At 40.8% G+C, this 20,739-nt stretch overlaps 1 protein-coding gene across 1 annotated transcript in view; it reads left to right on the top strand.

The window, feature by feature from the left end:
• Nucleotides 1-600: 600 nt before the first annotated feature.
• ECT2L (epithelial cell transforming 2 like) overlaps nucleotides 601-20,739 on the top strand; it is a 60,557-nt gene continuing 40,418 nt past the window's right edge. The window contains 4 exon segments of the mRNA XM_068550820.1: nucleotides 601-667; nucleotides 1,822-1,934; nucleotides 19,548-19,598; nucleotides 19,600-19,702. Coding sequence (XP_068406921.1) covers nucleotides 602-667; nucleotides 1,822-1,934; nucleotides 19,548-19,598; nucleotides 19,600-19,702 — 333 coding nt within the window. The 5' untranslated portion in view covers nucleotide 601.

Genomic DNA, 20,739 nt, shown 5'->3' with positions numbered 1-20,739 from the left:
GACCCTCAGGAACTTTCAGATAATAATAAGAGTTTGTTGTTTTGAGCTGTTAAATTTTAAGGTAATTTGCTATGCAGCAATAGATCATTAATATATTAGCCTAACTTTTTCTTCTATATCCTCTTTGACTTGTGTCCTCAAAAGCTAGGCACTGGGTGGGGGGCTGGGGGGCGCCCTCTTTGAGCCCTTCAGATTCTTGCTTTCCAGAGAAAGAAAAAGTCAGTATTTATGGCTGATAAAGAATCATTCCAATTTCTGAGTCATTTTGGCAGCAAAGTAAAAAACAGCTCTGGTTTGGATTCACATTTGGGTGCAAGTAGTTGAGGAGAGAATAATTGCAATGATTTAGAGTTCATGAACTCTGTATATATTTGTATGGATATATATATATGAATTGCTCTAATTGTATCTATATAAACAAATATATGTAAATGAATTGCTGTAATTCTATTATTCCTATATGGACAACATTAATATACTGGATGTTCTAGGTGATCTTAATTAAACCTACAGTTTATGAGATGAACCTACAGTTTCTAGGACCGGACGAAAATAATTTGCTGAGATGTCAGCTGGGAATTCTCCCAGGGAAAGCTTGGAAATGGAGAGCTTCCACACAAGATTCAGTGCCTGGACACCTTTTAGCAACAAGTCATTAAATCGACAGGTGAGTCACATACTCTAGAAAAAGACAAGATTTCTAAGGTGAATTTTACTGTGATATATTGGGTCTCATGTTGCCATATTTAAAATAAAATAAATACTTGTAAAGAACTTAGTTTTTGAGTCACTTTCAACAAAAATAACCCTACCCCAAAGACGGTCTCTCCTCACCCCAGTCCACAACTCCAATCTTATGGGAGGTGCAAGAGCTGCTCCCACTTTTGCCCTGTCAGCACCTCCAGAGAGGAAACAGAAACCTCCAGGACACACCCTGGTTGCTATAAGGGGTAGGAGACAAGAGAAGGTGCTTTGGTGGTATTTTGGTGTGGAGAGTGTTGATAGGTGTGTCTTTAATTCTCTCTTCCCTCTTGTGCCAACTGCGTGGTTCCCTGGGGCCTGGGGATGCCCCTTCTTTGAAAGATAATGCAGGAAGTAGTCACTGGAATGGCCCAGGCAGCTCTGCCAGACCTTCAGGGAAAAGGGGGCTGCCTGGGTCCTCAGAGCTCCTGCGCGGTCCAGGCGCACTCACAAGGGAAGGAGACCAGATGGGCTGGGACCAAAGCCTGACTAGTAATAAAGACAGTGGGTTTATATATGCCCTCTGAGCCAAGCTGGACTGACGTCCTGGTTTGGGGGGACGCTGGTCCTGGTGTATGTCTTTCATGGAGACACTCCTAACAATGGCCCTTCAGCAAAATTTACTAACTTTCCTTTTGGTGGGTGCTATGAAGAGGTAGGACTATGGGTTAGTAAAATCACACCTACTTCACATGGCCCTGTTTTCACAATTAAGCAAGTGGCCAGTATGTGTTTTCAAGATGAAATGTTTGGGATCTGTTTCCCCAGACCACATTAGCTTAGGTGGAAACAATAGTGAGGATACATTACCTCTCTGGGCCCTCCTTGAGCCCTTCTGCAAGTACATCCCTGCCAGCCTTTCCCACCAGCCCACCCAACAAGCCTGGGCTTGCCTGCATCCCCAGATAAAAGGAGTTTAAGCTGAAGGGAGAGACCCTTACTACATACGTGAAAGTGCTTCGTGAACTGTAACGTGCAATGCAAATATTAGCTGTGAGGTTGTTAGGTTGCCTACGGGTTGCTTAGCAACTAAGAACATATCAAACTGTAAAGGAAAATGTCATTTTCTCTCCCTTATAGCTCTTTCAGGAAAGAGTTGCTCTTATAAGTCATTGGTTTGACCTCTGGACTAACAAGCAACATCAAGAATTCTTATTCACGATTTTTTTATGATGCACTAAATCACAATTAAGGTAAATGTAGCCTAATGATGTAATTATCTTAAAGAAAATAAAATATCATAAAATGTTCACATAACTTTTAAGAGTTTCTTTTTTTCCACAGAAAAAAAGCAACTGATATTTTAAGGCTTATAAACAATCTAGAATCTAGTGCTGCTGCTTCTTTGTGGGTAAAATGGAGCCTTGGGGAGTTGAACACCTTCATACCATAGCAGGATGTTTAGTTTTTGCAAAAAGTTGTAACTTCAGCCAATGAATTTTTTTTTAATTAATTAATTTATTTATTTATTTATTTTTGGCTGTGTTGGGTCTTCGTTTCTGTGCGAGGGCTTTCTCTAGTTGCGGCGAGCGGGGGCCACTCTTCATCGCGGTGCGCGGGCCTCTCACTATCGCGGCCTCTCTTGTTGCGGAGCACAGGCTCCAGACGCGCAGGCTCAGTAGTTGTGGCTCACGGGCCTAGTTGCTCCGCGGCATGTGGGATCTTCCCAGACCAGGGCTCGAACCCGTGTCCCCTGCATTGGCAGGCAGATTCTCAACTACTGCGCCACCAGGGAAGCCCCAGCCAATGAATTTTTAACATTGTCTTAGTATATTAAATTCTCCTTGGAACTCTCAGATAAGATATTTGAAGTAGGTACTCCAAAATATTTGTTACATGAATGAATGGATCCAAAAAATATCTGAGAAATGACAGTGGCAGCAACATTTAGGAATATGGACAAGACTTATATGGCAGTGGTCACTGATTGCCGTTAAGTCCTGGTTCTTCTTATTCTTTCCCTTGCATCCTATTATATCTGTAATTTATTTTAAAATACTCCAGCATGACTGGTGTGACATGTGAAAGTGTTAGTTGAAATTACACCCAGGGGCAGCTAGTGTTCTAATCAAGAGTTGGTACTCTAGGGGTGATTAGCTAGCACTGTATTGGAAAGGTCACAGTGTTTTAGTTATTACCAGATACTTTGCTAATTAGCATAGCAAATATTAGATATTAGTTATTATCAGAGCAACTAGTGACTTGTTAACATGCTGGTTGAATGCTAGAAATGGCCTGTCTTTGGTGAAATTAAAGGTATTCAGCTATGTGGACTGACCAAACTATTCTAGAGAGCCCTCCGGCATGCCTGGACCTGGTTGAAGAATCCAGCCAGGCCAGTTGGTGCTTATTAAGGATTGTTTCATCTCCAAAAAATGGCCTTGTCTGACTGGGGGTTTTCTGGTAGCCTGAGGTCAACAAAAAGGATAGTAATAGAATCCTGTTTATGGAACATTGTTCTTTCTCAGTTGAATGAATCTTTCACCCAAAGGGCAGAGAGCTGGGATTTTGTCAGGCCTACAGAGGAGGCTGTATGAAGTGGTTTGGGCTTATTTACTAAAGTTTGTTCAGTGAAACTCCAGGTAGGGCATCATTTGGTGCTGCTTTCACTACAACCTGGTGGTGGGACTTGGGGGACAGGCTAACCCTCAAACTTCTTAGATATTTTTTATTTACCAAAAAGTGTCAGAGTTGTGCAAGACGAAATTGGGTAATTTTAGTTTACAATACCTGCTTCTCTCAGTCTTTCTTACACTTCCCCCTGCCCATCTCTTTTGATCAGTCATTTCATCTCTCCTACCTACAAACGCACCTTCTCCACGGTCAGCTTTCTCTGCATCCGTGGGGCTCCTTGTGGATTATTCCTGATGGAGTCACCAAGTCACTGGAGGGAGACAGCCATCTTCCAGGCTTGTCGAAAGAGGCTGCAAAGACAGGCCACAGACAAAGAGGCTCTTCAGTCAATGCTTAAAAATCAGGAGGAAGGGAGATTTTTATGGTAGTCATTGGGTAGGCTTCCTTTGACTCCAATTTTGCAGCTTTCAAGATAAGAAAATAATAGACCAAACCCTATATCCATAATTGCTTTGTGGGCCATCCTGTTCTAGTCTCATGTATCACAAACCGAGCAATTTTAGTTGTAACCACTGGAGGTCATTAGTGATCTTGTGGTATATTTTGAGGCTCATTAACATTAGGCCTGACGTTTTTTCACTGGAAACTTCATTCACTGTCTGGCACCTGAATTCTTCTTTCTGTGGGAGAAGGATATGGAACTAACCTGTTAAGTGAAATTACTCTGCTTTGTTTGACAGCAGCTGTGTTTCTGCAGAGTTATATGTATTTTGTAGTCCCATGAAGCTGTTATTACATGCTCTGGGCTACTAATTTCGGGGGAAGTTGTATGTCAATTTCTGGTCTCTGGGTTTGGCATCCTGAAACCAGGATCTTTAATTTGTAGTGGTGGTTTTTGTTGTTGAACATCAATCAGGTCATTCCCCACAGTCTGGATGAGGTCTTTCTTACATGACTTCCTGCCATCTCTTTTGGTCAGCCATTTCTTCCCTCTTACTGACAGTTGAAGACACCATGTGCAGATGGTCTAATCCAGTTTGAGCTGTGCTTGATTTTAACCAAATCTAAAAGCCCAACTTATTTTCATTTTTAGCCTAAAGTTAATGCAATAAAATTTTAAAGCATCTTTATTGAGATGTAATTCACATACACAAAATTCATCCATTTAAAGGACACAGTTCAATGGTTTCAGCAGTGGTCCCCAAGCTTTTTGGCACCAGGGACCGGTTTCTTGGAAGACAGTTTTTCCACAGGGGGGTGGGGGTGGGGGATGGCTCAGGTGGTAATGCGAGCGATGGGGAGCGGCAGGTGAAGCTTCTCTCGCTTGCCCGCTGCTCACTTCCTGCTGTGCGGCCCGCTTCCTAACAGGCCGCAGACTGGACCGGTTGATGGCCCAGGGGTTGGGGACCCCTGGTTTTAGTACATTCACAGAGTTGTGCAACCATCACTACAATCTAAGTTTAGAACATTTTCATCACCCACAAAAGAAACCCCCTATCTATTAGCAATCACTCCCCATTCCAATCCCCCTCAATTCGAGCCCTGCACAACCACTAACCTATTTTATTTCTCTATAAATTTGCCTATTCCAGACTTTTCATATAAATGGAATCATACAATATGTGGCCTTTAGTTCACCTGTTTTATAGCATATATCAAGACTTTCCTTTTTATTGCCAAGTAATATTCCATAGTGTGGATATGCCATATTTTATTTATCCACTCATCAGTTGATAGACATTTGGGTGGTTTCCACATTTTGGCTACTGTAAGTAATGCTGCTATGAACAACTGTGTATAAGTCTTTCTATATGGATGCTTTACTTCTTTTAGGTATATAAGTAGAAATGGAATTGCTGGATCAAATGGTAGCACTGCAATCAACTTTTAATTATTAAGTGTTTTTTCTGAATTATATTTACTCCTCTAGCCCCTGTTCCCCCATAACTATGAATAAGCTTGTGAATAAATGAGAGAATTTAGCATTATTCAAATGCCTGAAATCTTTGCATGTAAGCTCAGCTACATTTGTTCAATACCTTGCTTTTCAGACAGAGAAGCCATTGTTTTAGATGCTTTGTTTTATAATTTCTGAATAACTTTGTTTTAATTCAGGCAGTTATAAAGCTTAAACAGGATATTGTAGTACCAGTCAGAAATATGTTGTCACAGTTTTCTTTAAAAGTCTCTTCTTAATCTCTATGAGATATATTCAAATATCTAAGATTTTTCTTTTCTATCCTAATAAATATTCCATATTGTTAAGACTTTGGAAATTTTCTTAAATGGAGTTTTATGATATTTAAGACATTTCTCAAAGGTTCATCTTCTTAAACCTTCCCCCTGGCAAGTTCTCCCTCTCACTTCAACTTAAATGTCACCTCCGCTGGGAAGCCTTTCCTGCTCATCTTTCACCCCCATCATTTTTACAAACCTCTATCGTGGCATTTCCCCTGTACATTATGCTTATCTGTCCACACGTCTGATGGTTTCCAGTGGTGTTGTCCCCCTGCCACTTGAGGAGGCTGACCTTTCCTGTGACTCCTTAAAGGAAACTGGGCTGTTTGTGTCTGTCACACTTGGAGAAACCTATGAGAAGACTGAATCAGTCTCCTAGTCACACTGGTGGGACCGGTTTCAAATTGCTTCTGTTCAGCAAGAGGTAATGCCTCCTACAAAGGCCTTTCATTACGGGGCTGGAGCTGTTCAAACTTGTAGCTTTTCCTGGTGGGTGGGGCAACATTCATGATTCATGTAACTGCAGTCCTAAGACATGGATGGATTGTGTGTGTGTGTGTGTGTGTGTGTGTGTGTGTGTGTGTGTGTGTGTAGGGAGAGGGAGATCACCACCGAACAAGGATTAGTTCTTGTTGCTTGTCTCCATCAGAGTCACCTGGAAAGGGGGTTGGAGGGCAGGAAAACGTACCAACCCACGTATAGTTAAGAGGGAACACCGCCGCCCCGCACTCTCGCCTCAGTACACCCACCCCGTCTTCCCAGGCAGCCCCTGGGAGGGCTCAGTTGAGGATGTTTATCTCGATTGTAATCTGTGAGGAAATCTGGTATATAAATTTTTCGGAGACAACACACTTCCAGATTAACCTTAAATATAGAACCGCTACATCACGCTGAGTTACTGACGTCCATTTGAAAGACGGACATTTCTGTGTGGAGGTGGTGGAGGGGAGAGGGGAGTATTCAGAGACCCATTGTTTTCTAAATATCCAAGACAGGTCTGGAAACGTGGGTCATCCTGACTCTTCCCTCCCCTCAGCCCCGTATTCTGGACATATTTCTGTCCTTTCACATAGATCAGATGGTTGTGGGCAACCACATAAAATATTAGCATTTGTTGTTGGGTGGCTTTTAGGGGTGGATGAAGCTAAGAAAGGAAATCCTGGAGTTTGAAAAGAAGCCAAACCCCGAAGCTGTTTTACTGGGTGGAGGTGGGGACAGAGGGAGAGTGGGTGGTAGGACGGTCACCGGCTTACATTAGGCAAAGCCCCTGCCCTTGAAGTCCTCACTTCCTGTTTTATAAGTGTTGCTACTCTCCCTTTGTAATGTTTCACTTCTCTTTACAGCGTGGTATCTCCACTTGCCATTATGTTATACACCGTAGTACTTGCTTGTTCATTTACCATCTGCCTATTCCACTAGAAGGTAGCTCCATGTGGGTAGGGACTTTTTCTGGTAACTCTTTCTGTCCCTAGCACTTAAAACAATACCAGGTTCATAGTAGCCACTCAATAAATTCTTGTTTGAATGAATGAAGATGTGTAAAACACTCCTAATTACAATGATAACAAAAAGATAATCAGAACAAAGCTTTCCTTTGGTAGTTCTCTCAGAGGAAGGATTTTTTCAAGATATTACAAGTTTTAGAATATAGGATATTACTAATACTTTGCTTCTTTGAAGACTTTTCGTTATTTAATTAATTCAAGACCTCTGTAAAGCAATTCCAAAAGGAATTATGCATAGTAATAATACCCAAGGGTGCCATATCGCACACCTCCAGGGGATGCTATTTCACTCTATCACCTGTGTGAATGGCACCTCCTAAACTTGTTCATTACACAACCTCCCAAATGTAGGAGCCCTGATGATACTACCAGCCATTTATAAAGGACATGATATTAGCTTCCAGATCTACCAAGTATCATTTACCCGCTGCGAAGGGTCAAATCCACAGATCATTCATTGGAAAATGGAGACAAGGTTTTAAGAGACCATTTGTCTCCATTCTGTATTTTTAAATCTCTTTAGGAAATTTTCAGGAGGGTTGAGGCAGAATGAGAGTAGACGTGGCTCCCTGTGAGACCTAAATGGCTAGCAAGTCTTAGAAGTAGAAGGAGGATACTCTTATTACATACATAGTAAGTGTCTGGTGACCGCCTATCATCTTTCCTCCTACCCTCTCTATGTATTCTTTTGATGTCATGGTCAGAATGCTTTCAAGTGCAAATAACAGAAATGGAATTCAAACCAGCCTAAGAAGAAAAGGGAATTTATTGACTTAAGATTTGCCTGCTTTAGGCTGCGCTAGGTCCTTAGATTCCATGCTACCAGGGCTCGCTCACTCTCTCCCTTCTCTCAGCTCTGCTTCCTTATGTGTGTTGCATAAAACTAAAAAGATAAGCGCAAGACCCTTATGAAGGAAATTAGAAATTTGTATTAAAGGGTAGTAGAAAAAAAAACCCTGGGTAAATAGATAGATATGCTATGTTTCAAGATGCCAATTCTCTCCACATTAATCTTTCAATTCAATTCAATCTTGGTACAAATCCCAAAATGGCATTTTCTTATGGACTTTGAGAAACGGATTCTAAAGCTAATCTGGAAAAGAAGATGGACTACAACAGCTACGAAAAATTTAAATATAAAGAAAAAAATTAGTAAGAGTTGTACCACCAGATAGTAAAACCACTTTTATCCATTTATGAAATATCCCCATGTAGTATCTCAAGTGTAAGGGAGCAAGGACTGAGATAAGTAAGTGCTCTGAAGGGAAGGGAAAGGGCAGGCGTCTTTAAGGGTTGGGTAGATCAGAAAGAAGCTTGGACGGCTGGAGATCCTTCCTCTTCTTGCATCAATTCCTGCTTAGCGGGCTAGACACTGTCCATCACACACCCACCCACCCACGCCATTCCCCAATTCCTCTCCATCTTCCTGACAAAGCCCCTTTTCTCCCTCAGGTATCATGTGCTTCAGGGGTGGTGGGTCACACTGACCCCCAAAGAGTGAGTCAGGGTTGGACAGAATCACGGTCATTCCATCCTCTTTGATGTGTCTGGTTTAGGAAAGGGCATGTAGATATTAATTCTGCCCAAGGAAACACAAGAGAGTGGCTGCTAGAGTTTCTGGGAGAGTTTTCTTCACTCTCAAAGGGACCTAAAAAAGGAACTAGAGGAAAGGACATGCCCTCTACTGCCCTATAGCCTGTGATCTCTGTTGTGTGCAGATCTCTGCTCACAACAGTCAGTCATTTGGGAACCACCTCAGGGAACAAGTTGGAGGACCAAAGCAAACTACTGAGCAGGCAAAGTGAAAATATAGAAAATCCTTGGCCATTAATGACACTGAGTTCTTGAATTCACTAACCCTGGAGCTACCCTGATTTCCCTTATTTAAGGAAAGTGAAAGGAAGATAAATAGGTTTAAAAATGGTCCATAATAGTCCATTTATCTAGTTGTCACTTCTCTTGTTATACCAACTCTCCAGAATCCAGCTGAGAACCAGCCAGGTTTGGAAAAACAAAAAGCGTTTAGCAGTCAAACTGATGTCCTTTACACATAGGAGACAGCGCATTAGACCCTCATGCAGAGTCTAAGTATTTAATTAATTCAGGGCTTCAAATAGGATTATACATTCTCCTAAGGACACCATACATGTATTCAACACTTTGTACTTTGGCATCAGAATCAGGATCTGCTAGGCTGCCTCTTCTACCAGCGGGCAGTCAAGTTCACCAATGTTGAGGAGGGTGAACCCGTTAGAGTCACTTGGAGTTTGTTAAAAACATGAACTATGAGCCTCACCCATAGACATTTTGGCTCAAAACACCTGGGATGGAGTTGAGGAAGCTGTTTTTACTAAGTTCCCATGGTGATTTGGTACCCAGCCAAGGGTAAGACACAAGGCCTGGGTGACCTAAAGGCCCAAGGCTTCTTCCACCTTTTCATCTACTCCTTCTTGGAGGCTGGAACACAGATGGTATGAGGTCCCGTCCCTCCTATTCTCTATTGGCAAAACAAAATGATTTGTTCTGTTTCTGTAGATTTTTCATGTTTCACTTGCAATACTTCTTAGTGGTTTTAGAATGTTTCATTGTAAGTAACCTTAAACTTGACACAAATAATAAAAGAAATATTTGACTCTCATGTAATTGGAAAACCCATAGGTAGGTCTGGCTGCAGTTGAAGCTCGATCCAGAGATTCAGCAATTAAACAACTTGTTTCTTTCTGCCCCTCTGCTCTGCCTTCAGCAGTCATGGCTTCATTATTATGGTTCCTCATTTGTGTCCAGAAGAAAAGAATTCTTTGTTTGGTTTCCCTCTGGACTAGTTTGGGTCCATGCCCGCTCCTGCCAGTGGCTGTGGCCACGGGATTGACCCACATGAATTTAATTAGCTTTGACCATGTGCTTTTTGGAGTCAGGGATGAAGTCAGCTCCTGTAGAACCACATGGACAACCAAATAGGAACTGAGGTTATTTTATCTAAAGAAGAGGAAGTAAATGATGGATGACAAAAGCTAAAGTCTATTCATGCAGCATTCAAAAAATATTTACCGAGGGTCTACTGTATATCAAGCATAGTTCTCGGTGCATGGGATTCAACACTAAACAGAGTGTAAAATACTCCTACCCTCTGAAGTTCATATTTTAGTAGACTAAAACTTGGCCTAAAATGGAACAAGAGAGATGTTCATGCACCTCACTGGATATCTGACAGTACAACATAGCACCACCGGAAATAATTGGGGGTGTTTTGCATGTCTCAGAAGTTAGAGCACAGTGGTAGACTGGATAATTGTCTCCAAATATGTCCAGGCCCTAATCCCTGGAACCTATGAGTGTTATCTTGTACAGCAAAGGGAGTTTGCAGATGTGATTAAGAATTTGTGTTGGGGAGATTATCCTGCATCACTGGAGCTCAACATAATCACAATGGCCCTTATAAGGGATGCAAGAGACATCAGAGTCAGAAGAGAAGATGATGTGATGATGGGAGAGACGGAGAGACTTGAAGATCCTGTGCTGCTGGCTTTGAAGATAAAGGGGACCTGAGCCGAGGAATAGAGACAGCTACTAGGCCCTGAAAACGACAAGGAAACAAGTTCTCCCCTTAGAGCTTGCAGAAGAAAACCAGCCCTGCCAACACCCTGACTGTAGCCCAGTGAAACTGATTTCAGACTTGTGATCTCCAAAACTCTGAGAGACTACATTTGTACTGCTTTAAGCCACTAAGTTGGTGGTAATTTGTTATAATGAACAGGAAATTAATACAAGCAGTGATTTTCTCTTCCTGTTTTTCAACTTTTTTTTTTCATTCTTTAGTCTAATTTACACATATCTATTTACCCCCTGCTAAGTTACAAGCACCATACCAGATGCTGGGGACAGAGCAGCAAACAAAACGGCTGCCATACCTTTTGTTTATGGGGCTTCCAGTTCAGTGGAAGAGAAAGACTTTAAATGGTGAATGAGTCCAAAAAAGGACTAAATTTGAGGGTCAGCAAGAAAGGAAACACAAAAATAGTGCTTAGGTTACACTTTAGTGCACACCAAGTGTAAAGGATACAGGTTTCGGCAAAGAATATGAGATGGCGTGAAGTAGGCAGGGCTCAGTGGGCGAGAGTAGCCTCCCACGGGGAAGTGTTTGGGGAGCAGGAACGGTCAGCCTGTTGGGAAGGTGAGAGGATTCTGGCAGTACCCCAGAAATACCACCCCAAAAACCCACTAACATCACCTTATATTGTTACCTACTTTGTTGCAAAAATAGCTTTTTACTAGCCACGTGACTTGGATCTACCATGCTGGTTCCAGAGAAAGTTTCTTACTCCTTCCTCAGGACCATACTGCTTCACTGGCCATAAGTCATATAATAATAAGAGTCACACAAGGGAAGTCATCCTGCACTCATATAGTGATGTCACATCCATGTGCATGCATTATCCTTTATTTTCCACCACCCAAGGGCAGGCATGGCCAACCCAACAGATATCAAAGAAACAGCTACGGTGATGCTAAGTGACAAAGGAAAAGTAACTAGGACCTCACCTAGTCCAGGGGCTCAGGGAAGCCTTCCCTGAGGATTTGACATTGAGGCTGGATTCTGAAGGATGCGTAGGAAATAGACAAGCCAAGACTTGGAGGATGAGTGTTCCACCTGGAAGGGATGACTTGCATGAAAGCCTTGGGCATTTTTTGTCTATTCAGTAGTAAAATCAGGCCTTTGGAGACACATTGGAAAGTTTAAATAAGCAAAAAGAGGAAACTACCAATCACCCATAATTGTACCAACTAAGTGTAACCTAATTTCTTATGCTTTTATGTACCCGTTTAGCTATTTACGAATCAGAATATACAAATTATTATTATTCTTATTTTTAAAATTAATCTAATTTATTTATTTTTGGCTGCACTGGGTCTTTGTTGCTGCACGTGGGCTTTCTCTAGTTGTGGTGAGTGGGGGCTACTCTCCGTTGTGGTGCACATGCCTCTTATTGCAGTGGCTTCTCTTGTTGCGGATCACCAGCTCTAGGTGCACAGGCTTCAGTAGTTGTGGCTTGCAGGCTCTAGAGCGCAGGCTCAGTAGTTGTGGCTCACGGGCTTAGTTGCTCCGTGGCATGTGGGATCTTCCCAGACCAGGGCTCGAACCCGTGTCCCCTGCATTGGTAGGCGGATTCTTAACCACTGCGCCACCAGGGAAGCTCCTACAAATTATTTTTAAATCTTAAAAAAAAAAAAAACCCTTCAGTCACCCTCCTTATTGCTGTACCCACACCCAGCTTTGCTCTCTCACTCACTGGAGAGCTCAGCGCACGGTTCTGCATTTTCTGTGCACCCCAGACCTGGTCGTTATGCTGTGTGACACTGGCTTCCATGTGAAAATCCACCCAACACAGACCCTTACCACGCCATGGAGTGTGTGTCAAGCCACCAGACAAGACAAGGAGGTGCCGCCTGGGCCACTAGAGTGCAGGGACCTCTGCCCACTCGGCCCTCTCCAGGCTGCCTCCCCGACCTGCTCCTCAGCCATTTCATCACAATTCGGGCAGCGTCCTTCTCCTTCTTATCAGAAACTTCAGAGCAGAGACTCAGATTCAAGTCCCATATAGCTAAGCTTATTCGTTTTGCAAAGCACACATTGTGTGTGTAGCAGCACGCTGCGAGGCGCTATCATGAATTATTCCAGTGAAGCTATCTTTGTCACAACAAACGAGCAAAGCACATTTTCTTCATTGTCTCCTCACATGCTGGTATTTCTCTTCACGGAATTCTTACTTTGCAACATTAACTAAAATGCAATGAGCCACAATGTCATTACCGCAAACCACCCTAGTTCTCTGCTCCTCATGTACTGATTTTTTTTTTTTTAATGTGACTGAAGCATTTTCTTTCCTTCTTGCTTAAAATTCATTATACTCGAATGTGTCCTTGCAGCAGCGCAGACTAGGAACAAATATAAAACATGCATGATTAAGGTTTGCTTTAAAAAGCAATTCAGGGTCAATTCTCTTGTGCTTGGCTGGGATGGAACGGTAGATGCTGTGAGGATGGGGACAAATACTCTGAAGATACTGAGACCCGTCTCTGAAAAGGAGGCTGAAAACGTTTCTGTTTTGCATCTTATTTTATTGATCTGTCTTAGAGTTTCAAACGAGAGCAAATTGTCTCTCAAGGGCCAGTGGAATGACCATGAAGCCTACCTCAGACAGTGAGGAGTTAAGGTCACAAATCCACTGGGATTAACTGTCCTTGGTGTGGTCACAAGTCTCATTCAGTTTGAACATTAATCTCTATCAATACTGAGAAGACCCCTCAGGGACACCGCTGCCTGTGAGTACCCTGTGCTGCCAGCACACACACAACTCCCTTCTTTGCCCTCCTGCTTACACCCCGACTCCCACCCTCTCTCCAGACTGCCCTGCCAACAGGTTCATTGTAAGCCACTCTGTTTTGTCTCCAGTTATGACAAAGCTGCATGGACAAGGACCAAGAAAAAGCAGTGACTTAAAGTCAGGGGAGTAGAAACACACAAAAATAACAGGCAATCCTTAAACCTTGGGACTGAAGCAGGTAGCTGCTTCTTAAAAACAAACAAGAGGGGCTTCCCTGGTGGCACAGTGGTTGAGAATCTGCCTGCCAATGCAGGGGACACGGGTTCGAGCCCTGGGCTGGGAAGATCCCACATGCCGCGGAGCAACTGGGCCCGTGAGCCACAATTACTGAGCCTGCGCGTCTGGAGCCTGTGCTCCGCAAGAAGAGAGGCCGCGATAGTGAGAGGCCTGCGCACCGCGATGAAGAGTGGCCCCCGCTTGCCACAACTAGAGAAAACCCTCGCACAGAAATGAAGACCCAACACAGCCATAAATAAATAAAATAAATTAAAAAAAAAAACAACAAAAAACCCCACTTTTTACAATAATGTTTAACTTACAGAAAAGTTGCAAAAATAGTGTAAACAATTCCTCTAAACTTTTCATCTGGATTCCTCAATTGTTAACATTTTACCATTTTTACCTTATTATTTCAAACATTTGAGAGTGAGTTGTAAGCATAATGCCCCACTAACCCTAAGCATTTCAGTATGATTCCTAAAAAACAAGCACACTCTGCTGAAAAATCACAGTACATCCTGCAATATTGGGAAATCAGCATTGATTCAGCACTACTGTCCAATGCACAGACTCCATTCAATATTCCTGATTGTTCCAACAATGTCCTTTATAATCGTCCTTTCCTTCTCAGTCCAAAATCCAATGTAAGGTCATCTGTTGTATTTAGTTTTCATGTCTCTACATCCACCTTCGATGTGGAGCAATTGCTCAGTTTTTCCTCATCTTTTCTTACTTGACACTTTTGAAGAGCATAGATCTGCTACTTTGTTGAATGACCTTCAGTTTGTGGTTGGCTGATATTTCCTCAAGATTACATTGAGGTCATACATTCTTGGCAGGAATAACACAGACTTAATGCTATGTTCTTCTCAGTAGATCATATTGGGGGAATAGCATGTCAATTTGTCCTACTGTTTATGATCTTAACTTTACCACTTGGTTAAGATGGTTAATTATTAAGTATTTTGTATTTATTAATTAATAAGTAACTAAAAAGTATTTGAGTGATTAGTTTTAAATTAATTAAAAAGTATTTGAATCTATGCAAGTATTTTTTTCCTCGTCAAACTTTTACTTACCAGTTTTAGCATACATTGATGATTCTTACCTGAAGCACTTAATACTGTAATAGCTACCAAGTGGTGATCTTTTCATTTCTTAATTCCTTCTACATGTATGAATTGGTGTGGTGTTGCAAGGTAGAACATTTCCTTTCCCAAGACTTGTAAGTGAGGCTCCAGTTAAGCCAACAGTTTGTTAATTCATGGTCAAGACTGTCTCTGGGTCTAATGGATATTCAACAATCTGTTGGTGAGGGTAACTAAGGTCTTTTTTGTACCTAATTGGAGGTGTCATTTTCATTTCACATTGAAACTTTCTGAGGCTTGACCCACTCTATGGGAATTTAGGTCAGAGAAGATCCACTGCAGGATGAAGTCTGTTCAGAGTTAGCACTTTTATTTATTTATTTATTTATTTATTTTTGGCTGTGTTGGGTCTTCGTTTCTGTGCGAGGGCTTTCTCTAGTTGCGGCAAGCGGGGGCCACTCTTCATCGCGGTGCGCGGGCCTCTCACTATCGCGGCCTCTCTTGTTGCGGAGCACAGGCTCCAGACGCGCAGGCTCAGTAGTTGTGGCTCACGGGCCTAGTTGCTCCGCGGCATGTGGGATCTTCCCAGGCCAGGGCTCGAACCCGTGTCCCCTGCACTGGCAGGCAGATTCTCAACCACTGCGCCACCAGGGAAGCCAGAGTTAGCACTTTTCTTTCAGTGAGTTAATCTGAGTCCATTAGGACCCAGTAATTGGGCAGCAGTAGCCACTTAGCAGTGAGAAAAAGTCTTGTATTCCCAGTGGCCTTAGGTAAATGAGTTCTGGTAGGTTTTTATACCAAAGTTTCCAATCAGCTGTGAGACTGGCCACAAATATCTGTAATTCTGCTGAGTTTGGAGGAAATCAGGAGTTTCAGGGAAGAGCTCGATTTCCTCATACCTGGATTGCTATCTGGTGGCTTGGGGCTGTAGCAGATGTTTATTGCTAATACATACAGAGGACAATCAGGTATTAAGTGTCCTTTTTGTGTGTGTAGTTGTTAGCTGCAGGGCCAGCAGTTCATCCTTCATGGGCCATGAAATGTTTCTTTGGCCTAAGATCTATATAGCTTCCAAGATGACCACTTGAGTAGGGGCTTGGATTTTGTATTCATTCAAGATCTATCTGTGCTTAGGTGCCATGCTTGTAAGAAGTTTACTTCTTCTGGAGCCTCACTTACAAGTCTTTCTTGATGGATGTCATATTTAAAAAGTTTTCTTTATGAATGTCATATTAAGAAATTGTTGAATGTTAAGGTATGATGATAGTATTATATGCAGTATATGTTAAAAATTTTTTTATTGTTATTATTTAGCGATAGGGAATTCCCTGGTGGTGCAGTGGTTAGGGCTACACGCTCCAGCTGCCAAGGGCCTGGGTTCTACCCCTGGTCGGGGAACTAAGATCCCATAAGCCGCGAGGTGCAGCCAAAAAAAAAAAAAAACCCAAAAACCAAAAAACAACTTATTATTTAGCGATACAAACGGAAATATTTATGGATGAAATTATATGATGTCTTGGGACTTCCCTGGTGGTGCAGCGGTTAAGAATCCACCTGCCAGTGCAGGGGACTTAGGTTCCATCCCTGGTCTTGGAAGATCCCACATGCCGCGGAGCAACTAAGCCCGTGCGCCACAACTACTGAAGCCCGCGCGCCTAGAGCCCGTGCTCCGCAACAAGAGAATCCACCGCATTGAGAAGCCCGCGCACCGCAACGAAGAGTAGCCCCTGCACGCCGCAACTAGAGAAAGCCCACGCACAGCAACGAAGACCCAATGCAGCCAAAAATAAATAAATAAATAAATAATTTTTAAAAAAGTATAATTTAAAAAAAAGAAATTATATTATGTCTTGGATTTGCTTTACAATAATATGGGCATGAGGGAGGAAGAAGAAAAATACGATGTAACAGAAACCAGATTGGCTACAGGATGATAATTATTTGAATTAATTAATGGGGTTATAATAGTATTACAAATATTAATGTGAGATAAAGACATTTTCAAATAAAAAGAAACTGACAAGATTTGTTGTCAGAAGACCTGCAGTAAAGAAATGCTAAAGGAAGCTCTTCAGGCTAAGGAAATTGATACCAGATGGAAACATGGATTTATAAACAGGAATGAAGAGCACAGGAAATGACAAATGTGTGAGAAGACATAAAATTTTGAAGTTATTTTAGAGACATACGACTATTTAAAGCAAAAGCAATGTATTGTGGGGTTTATAACATAAGTAGATGCAGTAGAGATAACAACAAAATCACAAAGGATGGTGAAAATTATATTGTTGCACTGGTCTTTAATTTTATATGAATATTACCTCTAAGTAGACTACAAAAAATTAAAGATGCATATCATACTTCCTAGCAACAACTTATAAAACTAATGCAAAGATATCCTAAAAAGCTAATAAAGGAATTAAAATGGAATACAAAAATATGTATTAACTCAGACCAAGGCAGGAGAGGAGGAATAAAGGCTCATAAGACAGATGGGACAACCAAACAACAAATAACAAAACTGAGACTTGGGTTCAACTATAACAATAATTATATTAAATATAAGCAGACTAAACCCTCAAATAAAGGCAATGGTTGTCAAATGAGCTAAAAAAACCTCATTGTATACTGACTACGAGGGATACACTTTAAATATAAAGGCACTGATTTGTAAAGTATAAGGATAGGAAAAGATACACCATGCAAATAGTAAGCATATAAAAGTAGGATGGCAATATTAATATCAGACAAAATGGACTTCAAAACAAGGAATATTACCAGAGAGATAGATAGAGATAGACATTTTATAATGAGAAAAGTAACAATTCATCAAGAAGTCATAATAATTATAAATGTTTATGTACCAAATAACAGAGTTTCACATTACATGAAACAAAAACTGACAGAATAGAACTAAAGAAAAAAATCAGTATGAATATAGAAGAACTGAGCAATCTTCTTATCCACCTTGAACTAACATTTATAGAAACTAGACACAACAATTTCCAAATATATGTTCTTTTTATGAGCAAAGTAACATTTATACCTTCATGCATCATTTCCTGGTCCACAAACTAAGACTCAATACATTTCAAAATGGTTGAACTCTTATTAAGTATATTCTTTAACAACAATGCAATAAATTTTGGGATTAATAAAAATAAAACATCTAGAAAATCCCCAAACATTTAGAAATTAACAGCACTTATAAATAACCTATGGTCAAAGAAGAAATCATAAGGGAAATTAGAAAATATTTCAAGTTGAATGACAATGAATATACAACATGGCTAAGCATGTGGTCTGCAGTACAGCTTAGAGGGAAAATAATATAATGTAAATGCTTATGTTAATGAGAAAAAGCATTTAAAATTAATGATCTCAACTTCCCCCTTAAGAAACTAGGGGAGGGACTTCCCTGGTGGCATAGTGGTTAAGAATCCGCTTGCCAGTGCAGGGGACACAGGTTCGATCCCTGGTCTGAGAAGATCCCACGTGCTGTGGAGCAACTAAGCCCGTGCACTGCAACTACTGAGCCCACACACTGCAACTACTGAAGCCCGCGGGCTCTAGGGCCCGTGCTCCGCAACAGAAGCCACCACAAGCCCGCGAAGCGCAACGAAGAGTAGCCCCCGCTCACCGCAACTAGAGAAAGCCTGCGTGCAGTAACAAAGACCCAACACAGTCAAAAATAATTAAATTAAAAAAAAAAAAACTAGGGGAAAACTATAGCAAATTACACCCAAAGTACGTAGAAAGAAAGAAATGATGAAGATAAGAGTGGAAATCAATAAAATAGAAAATGAACAAACAATAGAGAAAATCTATGAAAACAAACGCTGGTTTGTTACAAGTAGTAGTAAAATCAATGAACTCCTAGGAAGAGTAACCAAGGATAAAAGAGAGAAAATGTGAATTAGTAATATCAGGAATGAAAAAGGGGATGTTGCTATAGATTCTATAAACATCTGAAAAAAAAAAAGAAAATTAGCAACAATTTTTTATTAAGTTCAACAATTTGAATAGTTGCTTTATAGATTCCACGTGCATGGTACATGAATTGAGACGGTTTACTGCTCCCTTTCCAATACATATACCTTACATTATTTTTTTCTTTCCTTATTGAACTGGCTAGAACCTCTATTCCATGTTAAAGTAGTGAGTGTAGTCAATCTTGCTTTGTTAGGAGGAAGGCATTTACTATTTCACTACTAAGTGTGATGGAGCTATAGGTTTTTATTCTAATTGCATTGGGAAGTCACTGTAGGGTTTTACTTGCGTGAGTGACATTATCTAATTTACATTTTTAAAAACCACTTGGGCTGCTGTGTGGAGAATGGGTTCTAGAAAGACTGGAGTGGAAGCAGGGAGGCAATCAGGAGGCAGCTGCAACCGCCCAGGAGAGAGGTGGAGGCGCCGTGTCTAGAGTGAAGGCTGGGAGGTGGAGAGAAGTGGCTGGGATGGGGGACATATTTGGGGGATATATATGTATAGAGCCGACAGGACTTGCTGATTTATTGAATTTGGGTAAAGGAAAAAACCCAGATTTATATCTTAAACAACTATGTTTATTTCAGACTTTTTTCCCCTGTGGATTTTAGATATTTTTGTAATTCATCTTCTTCTTTAGAATGGATCATTGAAAGTGGATACTTAAAAATCTAGCCTTATGTTATTTAGGACTTAATTTTTTAATAGGTAGAACACTAGAGAAAGAACAGTGACCAATATTTATACTGGATTTTAATCAATTTTAGATATTAGTGATCTGAACTAAATTTCTGCATTTTTCTTTTTAGGGTTGTCCAAGACTGGTTTTCAGAAAGGATACAAGTGGTCAAAGTGGATTTCTCTACCACGCTTCATTTCTCTATATATCTTTTCCTTTCTGAATCCAAAAGATTTGGGTGCAGCTGCACAAGTCAGCTGGCCCTGGAAATTTTTAACTGAACAGGTTTACCACTTGTCATTTCCTACTAATAGGGCCCAAATGCAACTGTTATCTGTAATGAGGTGATTGGGGTAGCCCCCTTTCCTGAAGATAATAACTGAGGGTATCTGAACCATAATTAACTTACCCTTAAGAGAAAAAATTGGGGCTGAATTAAATACAGTAATTTATTTTATAAGTCAGGGGGTATACACTCTTCTAATAAGTCATGTAATTTTAATAATCTTTAAATACTCAATTTAGTTATTTAGAAACTAATTATCTGGGTTAAGAAGTCCATTTTTTTGTGAAAAATTAAACTTTGGTTTTTACATGATATTGTTTTATTCATGATAACCCACCTCAAAAATTGCTATACAACCACAACTTTAACTGCTCCCTCTTTGGCTAACATCTGTTGAAGAATATAAATCTAGATCTACATCCTCTGCCATTATTTCTGCATTTGGCCTGTTTGTCTCCTCTTTTTCTTTTAAAAGACTTAATGAAATGTAAAGGTAGACATACTTTAAATACAAGTCAATAATTTACTCCTTTAACTTATACGAACTTTCCAGAATGGGCTTATGTTGAGATTCTGATCTTGGAGAATACTTGGCTCTCCATGGAGGGGCCACATGCAAAAGGTAACTGTGAGCCCTGGATTCAGAGCATTTATGAATCCAAGCTTAGTGTTCCTATGGTATATTGTTTCCTCTCTTTTTCCTTTCAACCTTTCTGTGTCCTTATATTTAAGGAACATGTCTTATAAACAGAATATGGTGGTGGTGGTTTTCTTTTAACATGTGACAATCTTTGACTTTTAGCTGGGGTAATTTAGTCTGTTCACATTTATGTAAATACTGATATATTTGGGCTTAAGTCCAACATTTTACTATTTTTATTTATTATTTTATACTTTGTTTTTCTCCTTGTCTCTTTTAGGATTAGCTTAAATATTTTTTAGATTAATTGTAAATTCTTTAGCAGTTCTCTTATGGCTACCATAGAGATTACACCACTTATCCAGGGTTATTTTACCACCTCTGAGGTAATGCAAG

The sequence above is a fragment of the Eschrichtius robustus genome, chromosome 9 (assembly GCF_028021215.1).
Source record: "Eschrichtius robustus isolate mEscRob2 chromosome 9, mEscRob2.pri, whole genome shotgun sequence".
Lineage (NCBI taxonomy): Eukaryota > Metazoa > Chordata > Mammalia > Artiodactyla > Eschrichtiidae > Eschrichtius > Eschrichtius robustus.
The sequence above is the reverse complement of the archived record's forward strand: the minus strand, read 5'-3'. Positions and strand labels throughout refer to the sequence as shown.